The sequence below is a fragment of the Clytia hemisphaerica genome, unplaced genomic scaffold, assembly GCF_902728285.1.
Source record: "Clytia hemisphaerica strain Z4C2 unplaced genomic scaffold, Clytia hemisphaerica genome assembly, whole genome shotgun sequence".
Lineage (NCBI taxonomy): Eukaryota > Metazoa > Cnidaria > Hydrozoa > Leptothecata > Clytiidae > Clytia > Clytia hemisphaerica.
In genome coordinates this window covers 575,085-586,592 of record NW_027104140.1, presented here as the reverse complement: position 1 = coordinate 586,592, position 11,508 = coordinate 575,085, and the positions used below count along the sequence as shown (strand labels likewise).

Below are 11,508 nucleotides of genomic sequence, written 5' to 3'. Positions count from 1 at the left end.
CTCCTAAAAGTTAATCAAAAGGGTATGTTATGGTGAATTTGCAAGTGAAGACTATCTGCTTTTAATGGGCAAAGATATTAAATTCAGATCCATTCAAGGAAAGATGGAGGGTAATCCAAGAGCAAGAACAAGTCCAGTGTCCATCATCAAATTCAAAGGTACACAGATGATAAATTCAGATCTAAGGAGGGTAGTCCAATAACAAGTCCAGTCCAGCAACTCAAAGGTACGACGTAAAACAAAAATGGAAACAATTATCTTTAAAACTTTTATACATGCTTCTATATGATTATACCTGGACAGCACAGCTTGGTAGCTGGATACTGGTTGAGATGATAGTTTTATTTTTGTTTTGTTGATGATCGACCGCGGAGCGGTGTATTCAGAGACGTTTTGTCGACCGCGGAGCGGTGTATTCAGAGACGTTTGTATGGTGAAAAATCTCGCATCTTTGCGCGCGGTAATCCGTTCTCTAAAGTCATGGAAAGCTGACGAAATCAACAATCTCGTTTCTCTATCTTTGAAGTCTCTGAATAACACTCGCTCGGAAAAAGTAATTATCTTCCTTAGATTTCTGTATTTGCAAAGTATTACGGAGATAAAACAGTTTTAAAGGAAAAAGTACAATATACTCCATAGTTTTTCGACGCGACTGTTACAACAGCATGAAAACAGTGTCCCCATGTGAATTTGTTCCTTTTCAAAAGAAGATCAAGAATTAAAGACAAGACTAGGGAACCAATTAGCACTTAAAAGTAATTATTTTTTAATTATATTTGTATAACTTTAGAAATACAGCTTAAATTTGGGAATACATGTAGCTTTTCATGTGTTTATTAATTTGGATTGCAGTGAATACAAAATCAAAACTTTAGCTCAAATATTTTGGGTATTCACTAAAGTTAAAGAGTATGGAACACAAAACCTAGCATGAAAGCTGAAAAAGAGTATGAAAACTCAAAACTAGCATGAAAGCTAATATGAAAGCTCGAAAACGTAGCATGAAAGCTAAAGAGACTATGAAAGCTCGAAAACTTAGCATGAAAGCTAAAGAGAGTATGGCCACTCAATCATCTAATGTGAACAGTTCAATTGAAAACCACCTGAAAAAGCAAAGTATTCCCAGATTTACAAATGTTGTAATTCGTGAGTTACATCTTCCTAATTCGGTACGTTCTACCCCAGGGACATACAGTTGTGCGATTGATTCGTTCATTGATCTTTTTTACCATAGTATATTTGGTCTCTTAGACAGAACTTACGTTAACAGTCCACTTTTGATCTCTCTTCTTGATGTGTGTGACAAATATACAGAATTAAAAACTCTTCACAAAGATCGCATCTATAAAGAATCAGAACTTAAGTATCTAGTGTCTAATGAAGTTCGCAATCCAATTTGGAGCCACATTATTGATCACTGTCCTAGTTTCAGAGCTCTCTCAAGAGCAAAGACTTTAGATAGTATTTATATTGAGCCAATGCCATATGAAAGATTGAAATCCTTAGCAAAAAGTAAAAGTTTGAAAAAGCGTTTGGATGAAGAAAGCAGATTACGTCAACTTGGTATGACAAAGTAATCAAATTAAAGTTTTTATTTACCAGCCGTCTCCTCTAAATAGTTTGTATATAGATTTGCAGTTTTTGTGATTCTTTCATTGTTTTTAAAAAAAGTAAAGGGGAAATGTGGATATTTTCCTGAAAATTTGTTTATTTATCATTTTAGTTTCTTTTAATAACAAAAATTATCCTGTATCTTTATTACAGTGGCAAAAGGTGACAGAAAGAGGAAGCAAACTGCTGCTGATGCTAAGATGGATGACTTTGATGCATTAGCTAGCACTCAAAGTAATAACACCACCAAAAGTTCAAGTTCTTCTCCCAACGCCAGTGAAAGTTTGAATAACAATGAGACACCGGTGACTCCTAAAAAGCAGGCTGTTGAAGGGATGGTCAATACACCATCACGTTTGTTTGGGTCTCCATCACTCTTGCCGTCCCCAAGATTTTCACCTTCCATTCCACCCAATGCCAGAGGTAAGAAAAAGTAAAATTCAAGAACATTTTTCTTTAATTTTTTCTCAAACATTTCAGAAATGCATTATTTAATTCTTACCAGCTTTTACTAAAATAGTAAACCCATTAAATACAGTGGGACTGGTTTAAGTAAATGGTTTATGTATAAAGTCATTGCCTGGTCATGAAAAGTTTTGCGTTAATGTTATTTCTTGTGCTTATGTCAAGCCTTCTCTTTCAACACAGGGTATTGCAAATTGATTGTTACTATTCTTCTTTAGACATCCTTGGATTTGTTGGCGTAGTTGCAACGATCAGCCAAAATCAAGCTCGTACCAGAAATTTCTTCACGGTGCATCTCAAAACTGGCAAAACTGATTTTTGCAAAATAATAATCAGCAACCATAAAGACATCAAATCAATAAGGCAAAAATTTCTTGACGCCTTTCATAACAAAACTGCCATCCGTGCCGGCAAATTAGTACCAGGGAAAGAGGTATATTTTTTTAACAGCTACTCTTCAATCTCGGACATTGATGACAATGAACTCAGCTTTGGTTTAAATGATGCTGATGCTGTTCATCTTTCTGATATCGATGAGAATGGAACGGTTCTTTCAGCGGTTGGAAAAATCAAATATTCAGGTCCCACTGAGATGAAAGAATATGATAAGTTCGGCAAAACCAAAACAAGTCTTATGCGCCCTTGCCTTTTCTCTGATGGCGTGAAAACTGTCAGTTTGTCCCTGTGGGGAGACTTTGTTCATCTGGTTAGAGAAAACACACTCATTCAATTGACTTCACTTTCCTCAAAAGTGATTAACGAGGAGATTTGTCTTGGTACCACTTACTCATCTTCAATTTGTTACCTGACAGCAGATTTGGACGTTGAATTCCCAGAACAGGTTCTCAGCGAAGTTGACTTGTCTACCAAGCTAATAACAACGCCTGTTATAGCTAGCGTTAAAGTGGACAACTATTGGTCATGTAAATCATGCCAAAAAAGGTTAGCACCATCCACACAAGGTATGACTTCCTGTTCTTCATGCAGTAAGGATTTCAAGATTAGTTACCTTAAATTGCATCGAAATCTATTTAAAGTTGTCGTATTCGTTGAATTTGATGCTCCGGAAATGACAGTGAAATTATCAAACAACATCCTTATCGATATGTTCGGTTCAGAAACTCTGAATAATATCGACACAGAAGATGGTATGAACGACCTCAAGCTCAAGTTGCTTAATTCTGATTTCAGTTATGAAGTTGATGTTAAAAAGAAAATAGTTATGGAAATTGTGAAAGCTGAAGAAAGTTAAGACTTCTTTTTTTCGCACAAACTTTTGAGAGGTTAAATCTCTTAAAAGAATCCTTAGACCATGATTTTATTATGCTTCTATTAAAAAACGTAGTAAAGACATATTTTCATCATTAAAGATTTATCAATGTACATTTTATCTTATAGTGTAGGTGGGTTGTCAGATTTCAATCTTCGTTTGAGTATAATGGGTAGAGCTAAGTTTTCATTGACATTGATTCTATGGGACCTATGACTCTTTGAGCCTCAAACTGTTCTTATTTGGTTCTTATTCTTTGGGGTATTTTGGGTCCTTTTTGCCTTATTTTTATTTTTTACCTCATCTTACCTCGTTTGGACCCTTATTTGATAAAAAATTAGACATCCCAGCCTTCAACTTGTTCTTATTTTTTGGGCATTTTAAGCCTCATTGTTTTTATAAAAAAGAGTATTAGCTTTTTTATTTTCCCATTTTGTTAATAATAAAAGAGGCGTAGAAAACAGATTTTTACCAAAAAAGATTTTTTTGTTAAGATTATTTAAAAAAGAGACGTAGAAACAGATTTTTATGAAAAAAGATTTATCATTTTTCCCATTTTGTTAAGATTATTTAAAAAAGAGACGTAGAAACAGATTTTTTATCAAAAAAAGGTTTATCATTTTTACCACTTGTTAATAATTTTAGAAAAGGTTTGTAGTTTTTATTTAGTTTAGTTTTTTATAAGCAGGTCATTTATGATATAACATTTGTATCAAAATGATTCCTTTTTTTTACAATAAATGGATTTGCTTTAGCCATTTAGAAGTTTTATTGTTTACGTATTTTAGCAATATTCCATCAGGGGGGGGTCAGTGTACCAGAAAGCGGCATGTATCCTAGGGTGGGTGGGTGTTTGAGAAAAAAATTTGTCATGTACTACCTGTGTACTATAATTGGGGTGTTGGGTCCAAAATCGATTTTGATTTTTACTACCTGTGTACTATAATTTGGGTGTTGGGTCCAAAATCGATTTTGATTTTTACTACCTGTGTACCAAAATAGGGGTGTTGGGTCCAAAATCGATTCTGATTTTTACTACCTATGAAATCAGGTGAAAGAATAAGAGTACAAATAATTTCTTTACCCTCAAATTTGGTCAATTCTTAAGAATATTTTCCCTATCAGCCAAAAAAACAGTTATTCCAGGTTATTCTTAGATACAAAAAAGAGTGTCAAATGGAACTTTGGGATACGAAATAAATTTTGTTGAAAAAAAATGTTCATTGCATCCATAATGGTTCTTTACTTTGTTGTAATATATATAGGTAAATAAATTTAACAAAAGATGTCTATTAAAAGTAAAGCAGCCTAGATATTTTAAAAGCTAAAAACCTAAGCAAACACTTGATTTCTTTGATACCCTGAAGAAAAGGTGTCTAGATTTAATATCTTATCAACTCTCACAGACTCTTTATCAAGTTGTGGCTTACAAGTAAAACCTTCCTGTTTTGCCTGTGGGATTTCTTCTCAATGACGAAAACCTGAGAAAACTTATAATGAAGTATACATGTATTGTAACTGATTGGAAAAATAATAATCAAAAACCGTAAAATAAATTACAAAATGATCAACTTGATTTTAGTGCATGCAAAACTTTGCCCTCACAGACTAAAATTAGAGGAGATTAGGGAACTTTCAAATAGTCTTAAGAAGAAGAAGCTTGTCTCATTTTTCTAGGTTTCTTCAATCAAATCATAAAAAATATAAACAAATTCAATCAAACTCAATGTACTGCAAGTTTTTTTAAAACAGTGAATTTAGATAAAAATAGAAATAAAAACAAATCTCAACTTATAGCTCAACAAAGTTTCTTAGAACAATTTAACACTTGCGCTTTTTCAAAATATCTTTCTCTTTATCTGAGATAACTTCAATCTGGTCAATATCCTCATTAGGATGGTTTTCTGTCATGTGGAGTTTTAAGTTGTACAACCAAGTGTATATGTTGCATGAGGGGCAAGTGATGATACGATTTGTACATGGAGTTGTTTTGGTAGACTTATTGCCAACTCTTTTATACTTGTAAAAGTAAAGACAATTAGATTGAGGACTGTAATATACATTTTTACCACTCTTTGAAGATGATACCAAGGAAGGCTTGCACCCTTCTTTCCCACAAAACCCACATAATGTTTGTGTTATTGTTATTTCCTTATTAATGATATGTTTGCCGATATGAATTCTCATTTCTTTATGCTCTACCATTTTTGTGCAAATTTTGCACTTAACTTTCTTTGATGTGGCGTTGACTTCAACAGAAGCAGAAGATGATGGAGCGTTTTCTGGTTGGTTTGAGCTTAAAGTCAAATGGACACTAATGTCTTGGATTAGTTGTTTATCAAAATTGTAAATGGAGCAGCCTTGGGGGGATTCAATGAGATCTCTGGTTTGATGGTCATGCAATTTTTCCCTTTAACCAATAATGGATCTGAAACACACTTTCCGGTAGAATAAAGTCTTCCATCAACCTCTGTAATCTCTAATTCTCTAACCTGTACTTGAACAGAAATGTTATCCAGGTCCTTAGACGGAATCAAAGTTTTAGCATGATCTCCATCTTTGATACCAACGACAACAGAAATTTTCATTTGCTTTTCCACCTCGGCAATGATAGGATCCCCTACAGATATTGTGTCATTCAGACTAACCTTTTCCTGAGAATCACTGGCAAACTTGCTCAATCCTCTCACCTTTCTCAATCGATCTGCAGATAGGGGCTTTTCTTTTGAAATTTGTTTAAGGACTGTTGCTTTATAGACATTCTTTCCACCAACTTCAAAATATGACAAAACATTTCTGTCACTGTCAATGACATCAACAAGCTCTACTCCGTCTACTTCTTCATTCTCTTGAACTACCTCGCAATCTGATGTTGATACTTCTTCTTCTTCCATCACTGACCAGTCTACCTCCCTTTCACTGACACCAATAACTCTAAAGAAAGGGCGCTTTAGAGTGACACCTTCAAGACTAAGATCAACAGGATTGAATTCAAATTCAGCTTTGACTGCTAAAGCTTGTCCTTGTAGAAGTCCAAACTTCCATGATGTTGTCAGATTGACACTAGAAACGACAAGATTGCCAGACCAGTCTTTGCAACTTGAGTGGTCCAATACAAGCCGGCGAGACAATCGACCTTTATGAACCCATTTGGGATGATTTGATAAAATCTCGTCGCATAACGATGTAGAGTTGGTTTGGGATCTTAAATGCATCTTCCCTATTCAGAGCGAGAAGGGAGGAAGCTCCTGTTGCAATGAATTGGACCTGAAGTAAAACAAAGCAAAACAAGAAGATATTAATTTCCTTAGTAAGTATAGGGATGTTAGAAAATTTGTTACAAGAGCAGATTATATTAATAATGCCAAAGTGACTATCCTTTTTTAATGGATAATTAATTTTTACTAAAAATCTGCTCTCATACCTGCTCATACACAAATTTTGGACGTCCCTACCCTGCCTTCTTGAAAGAAACAACTATATGAAAATCATTAATGAGGTCCGCGTTTCAAAATGAAAAATGCAAATATCAAAATCAAACAAGGAAAGAATAATCATGCTTTTGAAAATTTGATACCCCCTACTGAGAAAATGGATGATACGACTCCACTATTATCCCAAACCTGATCTGTGAGTGAATGCTCTGCATATGAATACAAACAAATGATAGCTTCATAAACTGCGGCAACCAAGACAAGAACATTTTTGATCAAAGTCAATTTGAAAGGTATCTGCTCCCTTTTGGCTTCGTCTTTGATTACTTCAATGAAGCTAAGTAGACAATCTGAAGCTAAAGGCACATTCTGTTTATCCCTTGGATAAACAAGTGATTCCACTTCATGTGTACGAATATCTGCAAGCTTCATTATGTCTCCCACGTCCTGTTTAGTTACTTGAATATTAGCAACTTCTAGCTTGCCACTTATTAATGAAGTCCAGCATCTTTTGGACAAATGCTTGGCATCGTAGTTAACTGTTTCGAGGTTGTTACCAACATTTGTGTCAATCAATGGAAGGGCAAGGATTTTCTTCCCAAGATCTGAGTTAGAATCCAGTTCATTTTGAGTGATAGCGTGCATGGCCTGTCTTCGAGTTGAATCACCGTCAGTGTTAAAATTCAAAGGGTTTGCATCTATTTTGTTTTTGATGCTCTGGCTGATGTTGTTGAACATGCTACACATTCCTTGAAAATCATCTTTCGTGCATGTTGGCCACATCAAGATGACTTGAAAAGGCACATTTTTAACAACAGACGAAATACCTAAAGCAAAAAAGTGTTAAAATATGGAATCTGTTCCAATTCGTCTATGTCATCAGAAAATTAAGTCAGTTATGTATTGTTGGATCAGCCTTAAAATTGCAGGGAATGAAGCAGTGACTGGCAGTAGAAATGACCTAAATATCATATAGCTACAAACTTCACTTACCAGTAACCAGACATTCTTTGGGAATATGGATTTCCCCTGCTGAAAGTTTTTCTTGTAGGATTTCAGCATCTTCCATTGTCTTAAAATCTAGGTTTACATTGCCATGGTGTTCGTAGCAGGTACCAACAATCTTATTGGCTTTTGAATCGTATCGCAACCGAGGATTGATAAATGTCTCATCTGATTTGATAGACAACCCAAATTTTGAACTTTCATCTCCTTCAAACTTCATGTTGAAATTTTCATTGAAACAATCTTTGTATGACATATCCACGAATGATTTCAAATGTGCTCCTTAAAATAAAAAAAGGTATTAAAAAACAACAAACTATTATCGAGAGTAGATACAGGTAGATGGTAGATGTTTAGAATAAAAAAACAATACAGTAATAAAAGAGCATTGTTCAACTGAGTTCAATACAATATAACGCATTTAAAAGGATTTCTTGTGTTTGTTTTGAAATAATGATAAATGAAATACCTTTTTTACTCATTCTGTAAGCAAGGGATGTACTTGGGAGGACATTTGCCCTGTACAAAATATCCAGTAGTGATGGGCCTCCAAACTTTAAAACCAAAAACGCCAGGTCTTTATCATCTTGGTCAAACCTGGCTTTATAAACACCTGCCACAGCATCTGTGCACTTGCCAAGAATATATTGGATACTCCGATTGTTATTTAGGGCAACATTGACAAGAAAGTGCAGTCGTGGAACTTTATTTTCAGCAATATAGATAACAAAGCGTTTGTAAAAAGAAAGCGTTTTACCAAGTTGCTCCACCTTGTTGTTAAGTTTGTAATTCTCAATAGAAAGGAGAGAGGCTTTTTTCTGATTTTTCTCCAACTTGTTTTTCAATTGATTGAATGTCAAATATTCATTTGGAATATGGGTTGAAGGATCATCGTTTTGAGAACGTGCTAGGATTCTTTTTAGAGATGAGTCTTTTCCTAACAGAGAACAGTCTTTGTTTATTTCTCCATCAACATTGATGTCCATCACAAAGTCTTTCAGACTACATTGTTTGGTATGAAATTTTTGTTTTGAAATCACAAAAGGCTGACTGTCCAGTATTTGGTAGGGAAAGTCTTGAAGTATGTTAATCGGGGGATTTGGGGAAAATCCAGAACAGTATTTCAGTTCAACACCAATTCTCATGTTTTTCGCTCCTTTTGTGCCTTGAACCTGTACTTCTTCTACAATTTCTACATCATTGTCAAGTCTGTTCCTGTCTGAATTGTTTTCTTCTCTTACTGATAGTGATTCTGTTAAGTTTGATTCAGAGGAGGAGGTCTGAGAAGTTTTTGTTTTTTTCTGATAGTATGCTGTTATCGTCGATGTAGATTTCCTCTTGCCATTCTTCTTTCTACAAGCTTCAATATGCTTCTCCTTATTGTGTTTGTTAAGCTCTGAAAAGTCTTTGCTACAAAAGGAACACTGATCTTTTTCATTCATATTTTTTCACTGAAAGAAACAAGAGAACTTTTCAAACCTTTGATATCTAAAACAGATATAAAGCTAATCAGACTTAAACAGCTGAAAAACAAAGATCTATTATGACTATTTAGCATTAATTCAGTAATATAACAGTATGGAAACAAAAAGGTTCAGAAATTATCTGCTAAAATAGAAATGTAAAGTTGTTCTATTATAAATTGATCAAGCCAAGTTTGCCCAAGATCATTCTTTCAAACTTCTTAGAATGTATTGAAATCCTACCAGATCTCACTAAAGTAAAATGAAGGTTTATTGAGTCAATGTAAACATTCGAACATTCGAATTCGAACATTCGAATTCGAACATTCGAACATTCGAATTAAAACATTAGAATTCAAACATTCGAATTTAAACATTCGATCATTCGAATTCAAACATTTCAACATTTGAATCCAAACATTTGATTATCAAACTCAAACTCAAACATTTAAAATCATTGTTTACATTTAATTGTTCAATTGTATTGATAATTTATAGCTCACATTTACATTCTTCTCATAAATGGTTTGCATAATCGGGTTAGCTTACAAAGTAAAATTTGTTACACTCTGGGTTACATAAACAGCTGTAATCTTAGTAAAACAAGGTGTGGAGGTAAGTTGCAGGGGTATGAGGTGGTTTCGGCATCTTTCCAGGTAGTGTCCGGTAGTAAGCGGTGGGGTGGTTAGGGGCTTTTTTCCAGGTAGTACCCAGTAGTAAATGGGGGGGGGGGTATGGGGTGGTTTTGTTTTTTTTCCAGGTACTACCCGGTAGTAAATTGGGGGGGTATGGGGTGGTTTTGGTTTTTTTCCAGGTACTACCCGGTAGTAAATGGGGGGTATGGGGTGGTTTTGTTTTTTTTCCAGGTAATACCCGGTAGTAAATGGGGGGTATGGGGTGGTTTTGGTTTTTTTCCATGTAGTATGGTGTACTTCAGGGGTGGGTGGGTGTCAAGTTTTGAAAAACACCTTGTAGTACACATACATGCCGTCTCCTAGTACACTGACCCCCCCCTGATTCCATACATGTACACATTTATCACCATTATACCCTTGCAAAGATTTATCAAAAGTTATTTACCTTTTAGTCTATCTTCATCGTTATTCGCAATTTTCCTTAAATTTCTTCCCAAATTCATTTAGTTGCTTGAAACTGCCCTTTTGTATCTCTAAAGTAAGCAACGTCAAACTTTTGTTTTGGTTTTCATATAGACTATAGACAGAACTTAAAACACACATGTCACGGGAAAAATGAAAATTGAAAACTGGTCCAAAAGCCTAAAATTTGTACTAAATTTCCTAATTTCTAGTCTATTTTCGTCCTAATTTGTCCTATTTTACTAACTAAATGGCAAAAAAATTGGCTTGGAGGCCTGAACGGTTTCCCTAGCCTGTAGGCCACTTGGAGCTTTTTGATAGACTGGATGACGCTGGTAGCCAATTTTTTTGTTAATTTTACTTTGCCAGCATAAGTTTTTTGTGCCTACTCAGCTTTTTTAAGATAAATCGATAAACTTTAAGGATTTTTTAAGTCTGAAATATGGTTCTGTTGAGAAAGTTTCAAATTCTTGTTTTCCATTTTGGTTTTTATGTTTGAAGAAATTTAATCCCTGCAAAACTTAATCTACAAATGGTATTGCAGGAAAAATCTTATTTTTGAAATGAATTTTATGGCAAATTTAGTTAAATTCACTTTTTTTATTTTTCAAGTCTTAGAAACAAAAGAATTTTTTAGGGCTCAAATTCGTGACATTTTCAGATCGCGAATCACTTCGATTTATATAATTCTTATAAAAAAACTGTACTTTGTATATCATTAAAAATTATATTTTGATTAAAAAAAAACTTGGAAAAACGTCTGGTTTCAAAACTAACTGTAGTCAAACCAAACTTTCTATAAGATTTAAGGATTTTTCTATGTACTGTTCATATTAAACGGTAAATGGTGTACAAATTCATAAATTTCATAAGATTTGACCGCGGTCGCCTCAGTGTGTTACACTGTGACCTAGTAATAATTCCATAATAAACGTGCGCATTTCATTTTGCTGGATAGTCCGTGTCTTTACTTACTTTAATTAAGAATCGATTTCGTACCAGTACTATGAAAAGTGTACGTGACCACGACATTAGCGAACGAATGGCGCCAAAAATCGAAATACATATTTTACAAATTAAAGACTCAAATAAAATTATTTCTTATTATTTAAAATTTACAATTCTTAAAATTTTCAATCTAATCCCACAAAAATACAATTTTA

General features: G+C 34.3%; 2 protein-coding genes across 3 annotated transcripts; one reads left to right on the top strand and one right to left on the bottom strand.

Moving 5' to 3' along the window:
* The first annotated feature begins 482 nt into the window (after positions 1-482).
* LOC136813760 (uncharacterized) lies at positions 483-3,939 on the top strand. Of its 2 annotated transcripts, none has more exons than XM_067070255.1 (3): positions 483-755; positions 1,765-2,034; positions 2,295-3,939. In XM_067070255.1, coding segments are annotated over exons 1-3 (1,305 nt in total). In that variant the 5' UTR covers positions 483-754; the 3' UTR covers positions 3,329-3,939. The 2 variants fall into 2 exon arrangements, with proteins under 2 accessions (XP_066926356.1, XP_066926357.1); XM_067070256.1 differs by lacking the exon at positions 483-755 and adding an exon at positions 770-1,169.
* A 2,545-nt stretch (positions 3,940-6,484) lies between these two features.
* LOC136813777 (uncharacterized) lies at positions 6,485-9,227 on the bottom strand. The gene is made up of 4 exons (XM_067070268.1): positions 8,255-9,227; positions 7,774-8,067; positions 6,970-7,607; positions 6,485-6,613 (listed from the first exon to the last, which is right to left on the bottom strand). The coding sequence occupies exons 1-4, from the start codon at positions 9,225-9,227 to the stop codon at positions 6,485-6,487; spliced, it is 2,034 nt and encodes a 677-aa protein (XP_066926369.1).
* Positions 9,228-11,508: the final 2,281 nt, after the last annotated feature.